Below are 18,084 nucleotides of genomic sequence, written 5' to 3' on the forward strand. Positions count from 1 at the left end.
GGGCCGTTACAGGGACAGAGGGGAGGGAGGAATGGAGTTATCATTTAGTGGTTAAGCTCCTGCTTGGGATGGTGAAAATGTCTTGAAATAGGTAGCAGTGACTGTTGCACAACATTGTGAATGTACTTAACGCCACTGAATTGTACAATTAAAAGTAGTTAAAATGGTAAATATCATCACAATTTTAAAAATTGGGTTATTATCATGCAGACAAATTAGTAGCTAGTTCAGCAATTCAATTAGGATATAGATAATGCCAAATTCCAATTTCACTGTTACTGGAAAGAAACCAAGCCTTTAGGGTTTTTCTAATTAAGAGGTTATTAATTTCAGGTCTACCGTGGACTCTGGGGTATGTGAATCATCCTAGAACTGTCAGTGAACATGTGTAAGGGCACTGTTCTGAGGAGTTCCAAAGGTTTCATCAGGTTCTCTATTCAGTCTTTCTTAAGTAATCAAATCATTCATTTCAGAGAATAAATGGCTATCATTCTAAAACTAATTCTTTAGTACTGAGTTATTACTTGACCGAGTAATTTTTTAATTATTTGAAATGAATATCAGAAATGTGCACAACTAGCCTGACACATAGCTTATAATTGGCCAACGGTAATGACAGAACATCCAAGTATCAAACCGATTTCCGCGGGCACAGTCACAAAGCCGTGTTGGTTGCTGCACGGGGCACCTGCCGCTGGGCCCAGACCTGCGGCCTCGGTGCTTCGCCCACTCCTAGTTCTCACCTGGGAGCACCACGTCGGCAGGCGACCATGGTTCAGGTTCACGCGCACATCACAACTCAGCTCTGACCCTGTGCCTCTACTTACCCAGATAAAAAATTAATAGGTAATAACAAGAACACTCGACAACATCCCATGACATACAACTGACGTCCCTACACTATTCGGAATAAAAGGTCAAATGTTGGCCTAAGCCTCCTGGGTTCATCAGAAAACCACTTGCCCCGTTACCTTCAGCTGGGTCTCCGTGGGAGTCGGCGCCAGGAAGGGCGGCTGCCCCACCAGCATCTCGAAGAGAATCACGCCAACACTCCACCAGTCGCAGAGCTGGGTGTATCCTGAAAGACAGCGTCACTCAGCTGCCACCCCGCACACGCCCTCCTCAGACACCTCGAGAGAACCGGCTCACGTCAGCGGGGAAGCCCCAGGCAGCGCACAGGTGACGTCACCGCCCCACCTGACGGCGCGCGCGTGACGTCACGGCCCCCAGCACGTGACGGCGCACACGTGATGCCACCGTCTCCGCACCCGGCGGCGCACGCGTCACCGCGTGACGTCACCGCCTCCCCCATGCGGGGCTCAGAACAGTCCGCGAGAAAAACGCTGCCGGGGCATCCACGGTCTCCACGTGGGAGGAGCGTGGTCACGACATTTTCTTATTTTCCACCGTGAGTCTGTGATAAACACAGGATGCTCTTGTAATAAAAGGCTTTTTAATTTTAAAAGATTACTGTTATTGTTAGTAACAATACTAACCAGAATTTTAGGTGCTTAAAGAACACGAACAGACGCAAGTTAAAATCGTAGAAACTAAAAAGCAGAAATTGTGTGACGTGAGGTCAGGTGAGGCCAGTGATGAGGCTTCTCGGGGAGGCTTCCTGGGGAGGTTTTGGGAGAACCGAGGGGATGAAACTGGCAAAGGGAACGGCTGCCACCTGTCGCGCCCCTTGGGGGCACCGAGGGAGCCAGGCCCCCCCGCAGGGCTCCGGCGGCCTGGGGCTCGGGCGGGGCGGCCTCGTGGAGGCTGCGGAGGAGGCTGATCTTTAATTTTGTCCCACGTCCCAGTCCGAGCCCCGCTCCGGTCCTGCTGCCACCGAATTCTTGCTAAGTGTGACCTGCAGCCCCTGCCCGTCTGGCCCCGGAGGCTCCGCTGGGCTGCTGCGAACGGGGGGGTTGGGGGAGACGGGTGTCCTCCCCCACAAGCCAGCACCCACCCCTCCCTCTTTGAAAGGAGGGGGAGGGGGAGACCTTTACTGGGCAGCCAGGTTAATACTCTAACCTCTCAAGGCACTGCTGTTACGCGTGAGGCCGTGAAAGGCTAGTAACCCGCGCTGGGGCACACAGCTCACAGAGAACACGGGCGAGGACCGAGGGTCCTGGCTCCAACGACTGGCAACAACACGTGAGAACAGACAGGCCACTGCTCTCTGGGTTCATCATACGGAATCAGATGAACAAACGCAGCCGCTGGGGGCCCTGCAGCTGACTGTCAGAGATGCCTCTTGTGCTCGGCCAGGCGCCTCGCTGGATGGGACGGAGCCCTGCTGTCCCCACATCTTACCTTGAAGGTGCTTCTGGACCTGCGGCGGAGAACTGGAGGACACAGTGTTTGTATCCTCACACCCGTTGACCAGTGAAGTTGGCTGACCCAGCTAGGACCCCCCTCCCCCCCGCATAGCCCCCCCAGTCCTGTCTATCACACGACTCTGTCAAAACCAGTTCTGGAGCGACTCCTCTGGGCTCCAGGGAGCAAGCCCACCTCGCACCCAGCCTGTCACTTCCAGCCTAAGGAGGGGCAAGTGGAGACGGCCCAGAAGCAAAGGCAGCTCCCAAACAGAGGGACACACACTGGAGGCTGTGTTTGCTAAGGAAAGAATCCAGCTCTCGGGCTCCTGTGAGCACAGACACAGTGGGGACGCTTCGAGTCTCTGAAAGCTGGGGCTCGGGACCCTCAGAGGTCAGCTGGCTTGGGTGCGGGGCCGAAGCACACACCTTTTCGGAGGAGCACTTCTGGGGCGATGTAATTTGGGGTCCCAACCAGGGAATGAGCCAGACACCGCTGATGCTGCCTCCGCGTCCTCTGCTCCAGGGTCTTGAGCCGGTCTCCACAGCGGCAGTTAGACACGTCGTCCCAGAGGTCGCTGGGCTCCATGCTGTCCTGCCTGCTGTGACTCCCTTTCACCCAGGAAGCGGGGCGAGGAAAGAAGAGAATGGAAAAGTTAATTTTCACTCTTCAACAATGCAACAAACCCATAGCTTCGAAAGGAAAAGTAATCCAACCCGACTCCTGACACAGTGAGAGAAAGATTCCTCCCGCCATCTCGCAGGTGGCTGAGGTCCTGGGTCTCGCACCCAAGCCGTGAGGTGCACACCCGTGCCAACACGGGCAGCATGGGGGAGGCGGCCACGGGGCCTGTGCCCCGTGCTGGGTGCCCTGTGCCGGGTGACAGTGCGGGGCCGGTGAGAAAGGCTCGGGGACTGTAGGATGGTAGCCCCAGGGCCTCTCAGGCCCGTCTCAAAGGCTAACACCACCTGTTTGATAGACATGTTTTAAGACGGGCACGGAAAAGCATGAGAGGATTTAGAAAATATGAACACAAACGACTTCAGTGCCAAAAAATGGGAATGAATAAAATGATTTAGGATTAGTTTTGAGTTAAAGAATAGAAGCCTGAGATATAGAGTATTAAAATAACTATTATAAAAATTCAAGCCATAAATAAGATAATGACCAGCTGTTGCTGACTTTTCGAGGTAGCAGGACCACAGGAGGTGGAGTTAAGCTGGATCCACAGCCAGGTCTGTGCCTGCAGGTAGATTCGGGGTGGCTGTGACAGAGGGTTCCTTGGGAGGCTGGGAGGCTTGTTTTTGAAGGCTTGTTTTAGGAGGGCAGAGTGATGGCCCCTCAGCAAGGCCCCACGAGACCCTATGGCCTACTGTCCTAAAAACGTATGAGCAAAATTTGAAGCCACCAACTCAAAAAAGAAAACACCTCACACGTCATACGACTTCTTCAGGGAGAAAAGGATGTCACACCAAATTATAAAATCACCCAGTGACAGCGGCGCCCCAGGAGGGGAAGGAAAGGCCCGGGGCGGCACAGCCGCGTCCACCCTGGCCTGAGACGGTACCTTTCTGGTAGTATTTGGAGTTGTGCGTCCACCTGAACCCCGTGCAGAGGCCAAAGTCTGTCAGCTTGATGTGGCCGTCGAGATCTATGAGGATGTTGTCCGGCTTGATGTCGCGGTGGATGAAGCCCATCCTGTGGACGCTCTCGATGGCCAGCGTCAGCTCCGCGACGTAGAAGCGGGCCAGCTGCTCGGGGAAGACGTCCATGCGGACGAGCAGGCTCATCATGTCGCCGCCCGGGATGTAGTCCATGACGAAGTACAGGCTGTCCTTGTCCTGGAACGAGTAGTACAGCTTCACCACCCACTCGTTGTCTGCCTCCGCCAGGATGTCCCTCTCGGCCTTGACGTGGGCCACCTGGTTGCGATTCAGCACGTCCTTCTTCCTCAGCGTCTTCATGGCGTACAGGGCGTGCGTGTCCACCTTGCAGGCCAGGCACACCTCCCCGAAGGCGCCGACGCCCAGGGTCTTCACCTTCACGAACATGGACTTGTCCATCTTGGCCCTCTTGAGCCTGTTGTAATTGGACTCCTTCTGGTAGAGGATCTTCCTCATCTGCTCCTGCTCAGCTTCACAGAGCCCGGCCTGCGCAGGAGGAAACAGGGGAGGGTCACCCCGGCAGAGCCCAGGGGGAGGGGGAGGGGGAGGGGGGGTGGGGAAGAGGCCCCAGAACCGAGGGGACCCCAATCGGTCCGCGGAAACCAGGGGCCAGACACTACAAGCGAGAAAATAACTCTTTGTTCTTTACATCCACACAGAGTCACAGATCTGGAATCGAAAGGGAAGACATAATAACAGGGAGTTCTTTCTCCAAGTGACCTTAGGCTCTAAAAACTACAGGAAACTTATATTAATAAAAATCTGGGGGAAAGGGGACCACAAAATTCCTGGAGCTCTCAGAGCAATGTAATAATTTAATAATAGTTCAGGGGAAAATGGGAAAACAAACAAAGTCAACGAAAATGGGACAGCGGGAAGGGCACAAATCTTATTTTTAGAATTTGGAGTTACCGGATCTGTGTGATTTAAATTGACCATAGCATTTTAATGTAAATAATTTCATTAATAATTACCTTTTCTAACAGTTTAGTGCCAACTAGGGTATATTTCGAACCTTATTTGCTAACTATAGACTTCAGGAATAGATGAATCACTACTAGATATATTTTTCTTTATAAATCCCACAATTTCAATGTATAAAACCTCAAACTTTCTTTCTACTCTTTCAAAATGTTTCCTTAGCACTTAGAAAAACTTGGTGGATTTGTGCTCGAGTAAGGACACACCATAAAAACCAATGTGTTGGTTTGCGCGCCGGCACATCAGGCAGAGCCCATCCCCTCCCGAGAATGAGGGGGAAGGGGAGCGCGACCTGCGGGACTTCTCCGGCTGGGATCCCCGACACCAGCCCCCCTCCCCGGGAGACCACCGGCCTGGAGGGGAGGTGCGTGCAGCGGCAGCACGAGGGGACCCGTGGCGACCCCACGGCCCACCTTGGCCATCTCCTGCTCCAGCTGCAGCCTGCGAGCCACCTTCTGCTGGTAGGTCTTCAGCACGTTCTCCACGTGCTGCTCCATGAAGAACTTGAAGGCGGACGGCGAGTAGCTCTTGATGCGCGACTCCCGCTTCTCCTCGTCGCGGCAGCCCCTGCGCACGGGCACCGGGGACGTCTGGATCTGCTTGCGGTCCTTGCCCGCCTTCTCCCCTTTGGCGCCCCTGGGGCTCCTGGGGCTCCCGTCGGGGGGCTCGGCGGCCCGGCTGCCCCGGAGGCCCTGCTGCAGCCCCGCGCACAAGTCGTCCACGTCGTACTGCTCGGCGCGGCCCTGCGGCCGCAGCAGGTGCCGGGGGTAGGGCGGGGGCCGGCCCCGCGCCTCGGCGCCCCCCGGGCCGGGGGGGTGCTCGTCCTGGGGCTCCAGGCCCTCGAGCGCGGGGCCCGGCGGCGGCACCCAGGCGGGGTGCGAAGGCCCCACGGCCGTCTGGGGCTCGGGCCTCATCACCCGCACGCTCTTCACCGCGTGCAGGATGTGCGCGGCCGTCACGGCCGTGATGGCGTTGGGGGAGGGCGCGGCCGCCGCCTGGTGGCCGTTGAAGGAGCCGGTCCTGCTGGGGCTCGGCTTCTGCAGCGAGTCCCGCCGGGCCAGGCCGGCGCTCGGCCACTGCGGCGCGGGGGGCGCGCTCGGCTCGAACCGCTCGGCGCCGAGGCCGGTCCGGGAGGGGGTGGCCAGGCCCGGCGGGGGGCTGTCGCCAGCGAACACGGCGCCCCGGGGGCCCCCCGCGTGCACCGGGTGGGGCTGCTTGGGGTGCGGGTGGGGCGCGTACGCGGCGGCGCCGCCCGGGGGCGGGAACACGAGGCCGGGCTGCACCTGCACCTGCACGGCCGGGCCCTTGGCGGCCAGGCCCGCGTACCCGCCGACCTCCGGCGGGGTCTTGCTCTGGAAGGAGGGGCTGCGCTGGACGCCGTAGCCCAGGGGCTCCCCGGGCACCAGCAGGGGGGCCCTGTAGTGCGGGCCCTGCAGCGGGGGCGCCGGGCCCCCGGGGCCGGGGAGGCTCATCCCGGCGGCCTCCCCGGCGGCGGCGTAGCCCTTGGGTGGGTGTGGACGGCAGTGAGGCCCGACGGCAGCGAAGAGGAAGTCCGGGTACTGGCGGGGCGCCTCCTCCAGGGCGGCGGGGCCCTCGAAGGCCGGCCCGCTCACCTGGGCGTAGGGCGGGAAAGGGTCACCTGCTCCTTCGAAGCTCGGCCTCCGCGGCACAGAGGCTGGCGCCAGGCCCTTTCCTGCAGAGGAGGGAACGGGAGGCTGACGCCGCGGCACGGCTACTCCGCGGCCGAAGGCCTGGGAAGGCCCCTGACGCCAGTGACGGCCGCGAGGGCAGCGCTGGGCTCCCAGTCCAAAGGCCGTGCCCTGCCTGTCCGAGGACGCCCCCGCGGAGCACCTGGCCGAGCCCAGACCCTCTGCAGCTGTGCTTCCAGCAGAAGCCACAGCAAATGACACTGTGTTCTCAGGCTAAGATGATGCATCAGAAAGACCACGAGCGAGGTAGGTGCGGGGTCATCAGAGAGTGGGCGCTGCCTCCTGAGGGGCTGGACTGCAACACAGACCCCGGGACCCTCAGAGTCTGGCCACGGTGGCCAGCGAGGCACTGTTTAAGGGAACTCCTCAGTCAGGAAGAAAACAGAAACCTGTGTCCTCCTCACAAGGAAGATATGGCTACAAAGCCCGTGCAGTTTCCCCCTCAGCAGATGAACTGGGCTTATCCAAGGTCTCCCACAAAACAGGGAACACTCCTGTTCAATATCCTGAATCCTTTACTACACCCAGGGACCTCAGGTCCCCAAAGTGGCCCCATCTGCTCTACCAGCAAACAAACATTCAGTGGCAGCCAGCGAGGCAGGACATCCGGTGCTGGGGCCTCTGGCCCTCCCCAGGGGCAGCAGGGGGCTTTCCCACACCTCTGCCCAAGGTCTCCAGCTCCGGAGGCGCCTGCCATTGGGCAGCCTGCCCTCAGAGGCCACAGGGTGGGAAACGGTGTGTTTCAGAATCAATGAAATAAGCCGCCCCTTCAAAGACTCCCCCACAAGCCCAAGAGAAAGCAGAAAGAACCTGCGGGGTTGCCTCATTTTAATATCCAGTGAATTTTCCGATCTTTCATAAGCAAAACAAGTCCACAAACCCAGCAAGTAGGAAGCACCCAGCTCAGTGTCATATCTGCCACCCGCCGTCCCCGCCCTTGGGCGACCGTCAGGATGGCCCCTGCCCGCAGCCCCCAGCGTGCTCACCTGGGGAGGTCTGCTTGACGACCCGCACGATCTGCTCCTTGCCCGGCTCCAGGTAACCCATCTTACTGATGAACTCCAGGGCGGCCTCGATGCTGCGGCTGCCGGTCTGCTTGAGGGCCCTGCCCGCCATCTCCTGGGGGTGGGGCGGACACAGAGACGTCAGTGGGGGCCTGGGTGCGCGCCCCCTCGACAGGAAGCCTCCAGGACTGCCTTCCCGCCCTGCGCCCGGCTCCGAGCCAGCACCACTGGGGACGTGTCCTCAGGGGCCGATGACAACCTCACACACACTGACCCCCAGACCGCGACGATGGGCCTGGAAGACCGTACGTCCTGCTCCTGCTGAGAAAGCTTCTGTGACTGGACTGAAATTCCCGTCTGGCCTGTGGAAGTCAGAGAACTGGCCTTCCCCACCCCAGGCTTCCTGGGGGAGGGACCCCCTGCCCCGAGGGGAGAGCTGCACGTCTACTGTTTACGGTGCCCCGTGCCCATGCGGGCGGCGGTGGGCGAGAGAGGACATCAGCCCAGGACAGGCCCCAGCACTGCTGGCGGGGTGAGCACCCGGGGAAGAGGGCCAGAGGACGGAGAGGGACCAGGGACTGATCACAGGCCAGACGGAGAGGGACCAGGGACTGATCACAGGCCAGACGGAGGCACAGCCGGCTCTTCAAGGACAGCCGGGATTTGGGCAGCCGGTGGGCTCGGTGGAGGAAAGGTATTCTTGGCAGCAGGTGGTACAGTCAGAGCAGGAGCCTGGAGGGGGGAGAACGGGGAGGCAGGAGGGGACGGTGGGGAGGCACCACAGACCGGGCCCCCTCTCTGAAGGCAGCTGCGGGAGCTCTCCAGCAGGGTCGGGGGTCAGTGAGAGGATGGGCCAGGGGCAGAGCTGCAGACACCGTGGTCGGGTGCGCAGGCCGGAGGGGGAGGGCTGCGAGGGCTGTGGCCCAGGCGCCCTGGGTCGGCTCTGCAGAGCTGTGGGCAGACAGGGCAGCCAGCCTTCAAGGATGGAACCGGGAGGGGCAGCAAGAGGGGATTCTGTGGACAGACAGGGGTCTTCTGAAGGTGGAGGGGTGGGCGGGCGGGGAGGAGGGAACTGCAAATGCAGGAAGGGGGTGGTGACAGGAGGGGAGGGGTCTGAGAGCACTGACAGAGACTGCCGTAGCTCAGACAGGAGAGGACAAGGCAGTGAGCAGGCAGCAGGACCCCAGGCCGACCCCAGGACCCCAGGGGACAGAGGCCGCTCAGCAAAGAGCCACCGGCAGAAACCCAGGAGATGCCCCTGGCCCTGAGGACGGATGAGCCGCTGTCCCCGCCTGCCGGGCCAGGGGCTTTTCGAGGCTAACAGAGTGGACCTGTCCCCGCGCCTGTGTGTCTGCCCCTCTGTTAGGACTGCGACAGCCTGGGGGCCTGACCCTCATGTGGCTCAGGGCTGCGCCCACCCCCCTAACGCCGGGGCGGGAAGGACTCCAGTGCTTCACATCCACTGATTGTGTACATAATATTAAACTCCATCCTGGCCGGGCCCCACGGGGTGGCTGGACAAAGCGTGCACGCGGCCGTGACCTGTGCCTGTGTCCTCGGGGATTCAGGAGAGAAGAGGCAGGAAGAGCCCCGCCCGCGAGCCAAGGGCTGGGGGGGAGGCGGCCTCTGGGGGGAGCATCGGGAAGGGACGGCTGGCGAGGCTGGGCAGCGGTAGCCAGAGCTGCCTTGGGATCGAAGGAAAGGGCACGAGCTAGGGGAGAGCCAGCCCCCTGCGGACAGAGCCCATCTGCTGTGTCTGGGACAGGACCAAAGCCTTGGCTTCTCTGGGGTGACCGGCCACACGTGTGTGTCGCTTCAGACCGGCTACGTGTCAAGGAAGCGTTGACTTTGAGGACCAACCACGTCAGACTGTGTGTGTGTTCAAACTCCCTGCTGCGTACTCGCCTCACAGCCTCAAGATTCCAACCTTCCTTACGCTTCGCCAATCGAGGGACTTAACCAGCAAAAACACCGGGAGGCAACCACAGGTACCGACGTGCTCACAGGGCTGTTTCGAATCGCACAACCCACCAACTAACCATACACCCATCACACACCCGACCACGCTAATGAGCCCACCTGTTTACTAAACAACCCAGTCAGGCAGTCTTGCCCTTGCTGTCTGTCCCTTCCACCAAATCTAGCAAGTGTGCAGTTTCCGTACATTAACTCTCAGAGACACCACTAGACATATATGTATAGGCGTGCTTGAAAAACTGCAGGAAAGGACTTCCCTGGTGGTCCAGTGGGTAAGACTCCGCACTCCAAATGCAGGGGGCCCGGGTCCGATCCCTGGTCAGGGAACTAGATCTCGCACGCATGCCGCAACTAAAGATCCCGCATGCCGCAACTAAGACCTGGCACAGCCAAAATAAATATAAGTAAATAAATAAATACTAAAAAAAGCCACAAACTGCAGGAAACTCAGGATCATTTTTAAATCCATCAGGAATCACAACCCTGTCTCGCCTCCACCCCCCAGACAGCAGGACCCCGTTTCTGTGACTCCAGTGCCCAGACGTCAGGCCAGCAGCGTGGCGTGCCCTGTAAGAGCGGTGCCCGGGAACGCCCACACCCTGCCCCTGAGCTCCGCCCCAGCTGGACGCACGCTTGCCCCCGGCGTCCGGGAGCCCGGTGCGCAGGGGCCCAGGGTCTGCACGGCTGCCCCCGCGCCCCCCCCCCGCGCCCCTCGGCTTCTAGACCCACGTCCCCTCCCCCCTGCCCTCCCTCTGTCCCTTGTGCTCCACCCCCCGAGCTGCCCGGCTTGAAAGTCCCGCAGCGCCAGAGCCCGGGGGCAGGGCAGCTGCGCCCTGCCGTTTCCGCGGTGCTTCCAGGAGCCTGAAGGGCGGGTGGCTGCCTGTGACGGAGAAGGAAAGGGCGACCCAGCCTGCCTGGGGCCCGAGCCGGAGACGCAGGCCCCCGCGGAGCGGTGGATCCCGAGCCAGCCCGACACACCCGGCACCCGCGCGGCTCCCGGAGAATGAGAAGAGAAAACTAACGCCAAGAAAACCCGCAAGTGGCCTCTGAATCTGAACTGTGAGTGGGTGTCGAGAAGATGAGGCACCACTGCGGCTCTCGGCCCTGCAGCAAGGCCGCGGGGCAGGGCGCCCACTGAGCGCTTCCGAGGAAAAAGATGTTTTTTAGAGTAACTTATAGGTAGGGAATGAAGAAGAAATTTGGGCTAAAATTAAACAAGCATGGAAAATGCTCAACCTTACCAAGGATCAAAGAAACACTTTTAATAAAATAGCATTTCATATTGAATTGTTAACACCAAAACCAAATAGTTGTAAAGGCAAATGGGCTGGTGAAACTCTTCACAGTCACATATTTTTGGTCCTTTGAGGTGACTATTTGTTAACAAGTACCAAAAGTTATTAAACGTGTGCCCTGATTTAATAATTTTACTCCCTAAAATTCTCAGGCCAATTTAAAAGAATCCTATTTTAAAAATCAACTTGCATAAAGATGTCTGTCGGAATTAGATATAATACAATAAATCAGCCCCTCAAACAGAAGGGTGTGGGGCAGGAGTAGAAAGGGCTTAAATAATCCAATGAGAGAATGATTATGTTAATTATAATTAATGTATTCCCTGGGATACACTTAATGCAGCCCCCAAAATACTTGCTATGGCCAAATTCTCTTGCTGGACGAGCACTAAGCATCTAATATTCTTCTCTACAGAGGACACAGCAGTGAACAAAATGTGCGACTTTCAACAGTGTAAACAACATGAAGAAATAGTGACGTGCAAAATGTGAGCATCGTCTACAAACAAGGGCTTGATTAGAACACGAGGAAAAAAAGTTTGACAGTTTTATGTTGAAATATGCAATGATTTCTTCTTGTTAAAGAGCGTAAGATGATGAGAATACTTATGCGTACGTCCAGTTCCGTTATAATAAAGCTGCCAGTGTTATCGAGCTACATAATTGTGGGCAGATGACAAAAATCCTCAGATCACAGCTGAGTCCAATGAGAGGGCAAGATTTCCCAAGGTCATCCCAAAGCTCCCTTCAGCTGTAAAGTTCCATGATTTCGAGGGATGTTTGCTAAAACATTAAGGATTTTACTGTTGGCACTATTGAGATAGGTGAGCGGAGGTGTGACCCATTCCAGGGAAACTACCAAAATCCCCTGTGAGTTTACACACACACACACACACACACACACAGGAAATGAGAATGTTATCATAATATTGATTACTGGTGTGATTAGTGAAGTTTGAGAACCTAAATGTCTTTATTTCAGTCTATCCAGCAGGCTATTCCAGTTGTCCTATTATGAGCCCAATAATAAAATACCTACTTTGCTTCTATTTATCATAATTTGGCTACACAGTCAGCAGGAAGTACTGCTTTCGACATGGTCTTGCAACTTCACAGGCCCTTAAATAAGTATTTTACTTGGGTTAATATTTAACTACAAAACCATTCTTATGTCTTCGTGGGATTTGTTCTTAAAGGAGCGCTACACTCCTGGATATGCCTATTATGATAACTTAGGTCCAACCTCTTTTTGAGAAAAACACTCCCATTTTTGTCAATAATGAAAAGCCATAGAGAAATAGAATATAACATACAAAAACACTTTGCCGTGTTCCAGGAAAGGGTAGGGAACCAGTTTTAACAGCACATGTGCTGCCCAGGGTCAGGGCCTCCTAAGGACGGTCAGCGGCATGAACCTGCCCGTGGACACAGTGGGCCCGCCGCTGGGCTCAGGGAACCGGCTCTGCCGGGCCTCCCCAGGATGGCCCCCCCCGGTGCCCTGGCAGGAAACCCCTGACCGCACCCTCACCAGCACATGCCTGCTTTTAGGGAGGCCGACAGGTCCTCTAAAACCGGGCTTGCACAAGTCACCCAATAAATAGGCACACACACAAAACCACGTGCCTCCCTTTCACAAAATCTCTAGGACATTCTCTTCTGCCCCAGGAAACAAGGAAGGAGCCAGACCGTCCCTGCCAGGGAGAGACGAGCCCTGGCGTTCTGAGTTCTGGGGGAAGCAAGGAGCCCGTGGCAGAGAGCACAGGGGTGGACGGTGCGGGCCCCTCAGAAGACAGGTTCCAGGGGGGAGCTGGTCACCACCAGCCAGAGGGCCTGGCGACACGAGTGGGTAGAGGTCCGTGGTGTCCCAACACAAAGAACCTGACGCTAAGTTAGAGAGACAGGCGCGTTCAAAGCCTGAGCTGAGGACGCCAGACAGAGGGTGGAGCTGGGGGTGGGCAGAGTTCAGAAGAGAAGGTCGCAGGTGGAGACAGCCTGGGGACAACACAGCCTCACTGGATGGTCTGAACTGGGGCACGCGGTGCGACGGGGCCCAGGGCCAGCCTTCCTGCTCCCCCGCTGGACAGGGCCCCGGCTCCTTTCAGGGCAGGATCGGAGGTCAGGACAAGGGTCCAGAAGGAAGGGCTTGCCAAGCTCCAAGCTCCGCACACTTGGTTCTGAACCGCACCGTGGACTCTACAGGGTAGAGAGAAGACACCGGCGAGAAGGCAGGACCAAGGGCCTCCGGCCACTGTCCTCCGGGGCCAGGAGGGGAATCAAGGAGGGGCTTAATGGGAAGCTTTGGCTCGCACTCTTGTTGGGAACTCTGTCGTCAGAGCTACAAGGTTTTCACGAAGGAAAGGATTCGGTTTCTGTCTCAGCCCACGATGCCAGACGACGAAGCAGGAGGTGGCAGTCCAGTGCGTGACCAGCGGGACCCTGGGCCCAGGGGACGGGGGCGGGGGCTGCCCGCCGCCTGGTACCTGCGGACACAAGACGGAGCCACGAAGGCCAGACCTGCGCCGCGACTGGGCGTCAGGACGCCGGGAGATGGACCAGCCAGCAGAGCTCAAGCGCCAGCGGCTCAGCGAGATTCTGGAAGAACAGATTTCTTCATCGGCTACAAGCCAGCCTTGGCTCCCGAAATTCAGTGGCCTGAGTGTGTGGGGAGACTCTTCCCGTGCAGACAAGGGCCACCGTCAACTTCTGCCATTCAGACGTCTCACCCACAGACAGCACATGGGCCTCCCCACCAAGCATCCTCAGTCACAGACCTTCGAGCTCCTTTCTGCGCTTTAAACGAGTAGCTGCTCTTTTCCTGTGTGTCCTGTAGCCCTCTGCACCGCCTCCGTCCCACCTTGCTGGGGACCGTCAGCCCACAGGTTTCAAGGGGAAGGGACGTCTACATGCAGATTTCAGGGAGCTCTCTTCTCTGTGGTTGTTTTTTAAAATGTTATCAAGTAAATGGGGCGACTGAGAAAGCTATGGGCTCATCTAAGAAGGAAGACAGTCTTCTGCTACTTCTACACCCTTGAAAGATACAGCGAAATTTACAAAAATGTTTAATTACGAAATATGGTACTGAAGACAAATTTCCAGGCTAGGTTTTACGTAATTTTCAGAAAAAGTTAGGGAGTTCCCTGGTGGCCTAGTGGTTAGGATTCCACGCTTTCACTGCCGTAGCCCGGGTTCAATCCCTGGTTGGAGAACTCAGATCCCGCAAGCCTCACGCGGCCAAAAACAAAACCAACCAAACAAAAAAAAACCCAAAACAAAAAACAATCTATTAAAAAGAAAAAGTTACAGCGTAACCTTGAAATGGACACATATTGGGGAGCTCCGCACACAGGCACATAGCTGCTATGCAGGCACCTTCTGGCCGACTCTACCCCGTGGTTCTGAAATTCTTTAAACTGGGACTTCCCTGGTGGTCCCGGGGGTAAGACTCCACACTCCCAATGCAGGGGGCCTGGCTTCGATCCCTGGTCGGGGAACTAGATCCCACGCGCGTGCCACAACTAAGACCCGGGGCAACCAAATAAATAAATAAGTAAATAAATATTTTTTAAAAAACATGTTTGAAATCCTTTAAACTGATTTCAGGGTTTACATGGATGTCGACCCCCAGTGTGAAAGCCCATCGAGTAGGCCGGGACAAGGACGCTGGCTTTCACCCTGATCGAGGCAGGAAGCCACCTACCGTTTGGAGCACAAGATCCGACTTCTGTTTTAAAAGGGTCCCCTGGCTGCGCTGTGGAGAGCACAGTCTAAGAGGGATGGGGGAGGTTAAGGGGCCGGCGTGACCGTTCAGACGCACCCACTGTCCAGGTCCCCACGGACTCCTGCTGGGCTCCCGGGAGGGCCCTCGCAGCCCAGGGGGACTTCGGCTCCTCTCGTGCTGCAGACCAGCCTTTGGGAGGGTCTCTTCGACGGAGGCGCAGCCTCGTGGGCCCTGTTGGTGGGAGGACTCGGGGCTGAGACAGAGAGGGAGCAGGAGCTGTGCACGAGGTCTCCGAGTCTTGGAATCGCCCTAAAATGTAGGTGCTTGTATTTTATCAAAATCAGGAGACTGGGACTTCCCTGCTGGTCCAGTGGCTAAGACTCCGAGTTCCCAATGCAGGGGGTCCGGGTTCAATCACTAGTCGGGGAACTAGATCCCGCATACCACAACTAAAGATCCCGCACGCGGCAAAGAAGATCCCTCGTGCCACAACTAAGACCCGGCGAAGCCAAATAAATAAATAAAATATTTTTTAAAACATCAGGAGACTGAGGCTCAGAATGAGTAATCATTTCCCAAGTTCATACAGTCAGTGGTAAAGTCAGAACTCAAAACCCAAATAGTCAAAAGAAGTCCAACATCATCAGTGATCAGAGGCTGCCTTTTTTAAAACAAGGGGCCATCGCACACTCATTAGATTGACAAGTATTTAAAATACCTGACACCACCAAGTGTTGGCTAGGACAGGGAAGACCGTGCCGCAGAGGCTGCGGACGAGATGCTGACCTGTAAGCCACACGGAACACTGTGACAGCATCTGGTAAAGTCAGGGATGCTCACATCCTGTGACCCACAAACCCCACTTCCGGAGAAAGTCCCCACGTGTTCACAAGAAGACACACAGGAGAACACGTGCTGCACTTCTGTCGAGAATGGAAAACTGGAAACGATCTAAACATCCATTAGTGGGATAACGGAGACGTAAGCGGCGGTGAAATGACAGCAATTACAATGAACGGAAGCCTCGTCCATCAACGTCGATAAACCTCAGAAACATGATGCGGACGGAAAAAGGAAGCTGCAAAATCATATTATACAGGGGTCTTAAAAAACTTGTAAAACAATACTGCAGATCGGTTACAGAACGCATCTGAAGCACCAGCACCGAACACGAATGGGAATGAGGAACCCAGGACGGAGGCACAGAGAAGCTGCTCCGTGTGACACAGCGTTTCTCCCAAAGGTCTCTGGAACAAGGTGGGAAAATGTTACATCATTCTCTCTACTTCTGTGAACGTCTGTGATATTACATCATCATCAGCCATCACAAGCATATTTGACAGGAAAACCAGCCCCAGAGCTGCCTGCCCCACGCACGGCCTGTGCTTCTTCTCCACAGTCCCGCCTGCTTCTCCTGAAGTTCTCGCCGGAAGCTGCGTCCTGCTCACATCTGTGTCCACGGCTTGGCAGACAGGAACTGCCTGGGCGCTCGGAAAGCCATGAACGAACGAGGGAACAGACGTGCAAAAGCCCAGCCCTTCCTGCCCTGGCGGCCCCATCTCGTGAGCGCACGGGGACGGGCAGAGCACTGGCCCTGCGTGGTCTCCGCCCCGGAGGCTCTACAGGCGCCGAGTCACCACTGCCCTCTGCACCTGCTCCTGCATCAAACAGCCCCTCCTGTGGCCCAGCGGGTCCCGTCCGGCAGTGAAAGAGTTAATGAGGGTCCTACCCACTGGCTGTCACTTACGGGAGACAATGTTCAAACAACCCGAGTACCCCAGAATAGACCAAGTTCTATCATCAAGTCACTGGAATACGACACTTTGTTTTTTTAGACAGTGTGTCGGAGAATAAAATGACACGGGTCAATGCTTACGATATACTGTAAAGTAAAACAAGCCAAGCACAAAAAGTGGGTCACAAAAACATACACGGGGCTTCGGCTCCTACCTGGTGCGTCAGCCGCCAAATCACTCTCATCACTTTCCATCCGCGCTCTGACGCGACAGTCACAGTGGAGAAGGGACCTCAGGACATTTTGGAATAGAGAAGCCAGAGGGAGGGGGTGAAGCGCCCAGAAGCAAGCTGTGAGCCCACCGGGCAGGAGAGGATGAGGACCCAGGGTCCCTCCCGGCCCGGCCCTCCCCTCCCCCGGGGACACTGAACCCGAAGCTCCGACCGGAGACTGCAGCACAGCGAGGGGCAGACGGGCAGCACCGGAGCGAGGCAGGGGGTCAAGGGAGCCAGGACACGGCCCTTCGGCGCCGCCACGCCTCACAGAGCTGAGGGTCTCCCCTCCCCCGGAGAAGCCAAGCCCGGACGTGGGCAGCAGTGAGCCCGGCCTCCAGCCAGTCACCCTACAGCGCAGCCCCTGCCATCAGCGCCGTGGCCATCACTCCCAGGTATGAACAGCCTCCAACACAAGCCAAAGCAGACAAACCCAGCAGCACATACGATATGACCTCGTTTTGTAAGTTTTAAAAAAAATCACAGCAGATACCAACATGTTCACGGTGGCACCTCAGAGCGATGGGGGCCTGATGATCTTCCAGAAACGCAGCCAGGTAACCACCAGGTTCTCTGGTGTTGGGACCCACGACCCCCCTTACATCCTCTCACCTCTTCTTTGGCTGCTGTTGAAAAATATCTGTTTCCTTCTCTCGGCTCTATTGAGACGGGCTTCTAGAGACCGTGCGTGTGTGTCAGCTCCGGCTGCGGGTCAGAACCCGTGTCCTCTCCACCCTCCACGGACACGTGTGACACCGCTGCAGGGATGTTCCTCGTTACAGGGAGGCGTGTTTTCTCCAGCTGGTCACGTGCCCACAGGCAGCAGACTCAACACCAGACAATAGCCACACACGTGCTCATGCTCGGAGGCGCACGATTGTTTTCTCTGAGAAAACAGCTATTTTGACCCACCTCGGGGACGGGTCCGTACAATGGGAGGCTCTGCCTTCAGCCAGGAATTTCAAACATCTGGGCCGCTGCAGAGTTAAGAGTTCCAAAGACGACAGAAAGCTTCATCAATACCTGCCGGAGCTCCACTAGGAAATCTTCCAGCCAAACTTTCTACCTAGCAGTGGTCCCACTTCAAAACGATGCTCTTAGAAGATGCCATTAGCACCCCTGTTGGAGAGTCGCACGTACAGGCTGTTGGCAGATTTGTAAGGAAATGAGCAGCAGGAAGGCCTGTGGAGTGAATGTGTGGACAGAGGGCCCCTGCATCTAAGCCCCGTCCTGTCGGCCACAATCACCCCGAGAACTGAGTGCCGCCAGCCATGTGTCAGAGCTGCAGAAACCGAGAGAGTAAGACGGATTAGCGACTTACCCAAAGCCACAGTGATAGCAAGGACCAGGTGGGAAGGAGGGGCGCTCAAAGCACTTGTAACGGGGCTTCCCTGATGGTGCAGTGGTTAAGAATCCACCTGCCAG

At 56.7% G+C, this 18,084-nt stretch overlaps 1 protein-coding gene across 2 annotated transcripts in view; it reads right to left on the minus strand.

The window, feature by feature from the left end:
• Positions 1 to 18,084, minus strand: part of LATS2 (large tumor suppressor kinase 2) — a 44,053-nt gene that overhangs the window by 4,430 nt on the left and 21,539 nt on the right. For both annotated transcript variants that reach the window (XM_082364914.1, XM_082364915.1), the window contains exons 3-7: positions 7,645 to 7,777; positions 5,363 to 6,642; positions 3,872 to 4,454; positions 2,733 to 2,915; positions 972 to 1,078 (exon numbers count right to left, since the gene is read on the minus strand). In XM_082364914.1, the coding sequence (XP_082221040.1) occupies positions 972 to 1,078; positions 2,733 to 2,915; positions 3,872 to 4,454; positions 5,363 to 6,642; positions 7,645 to 7,777 (2,286 nt within the window). The remainder of the gene's footprint in view (positions 1 to 971; positions 1,079 to 2,732; positions 2,916 to 3,871; positions 4,455 to 5,362; positions 6,643 to 7,644; positions 7,778 to 18,084) is intronic.

The sequence above is a fragment of the Balaenoptera borealis genome (assembly GCF_965194805.1).
Source record: "Balaenoptera borealis genome assembly, chromosome: 18".
Taxonomy (NCBI): Eukaryota; Metazoa; Chordata; class Mammalia; order Artiodactyla; family Balaenopteridae; genus Balaenoptera; species Balaenoptera borealis.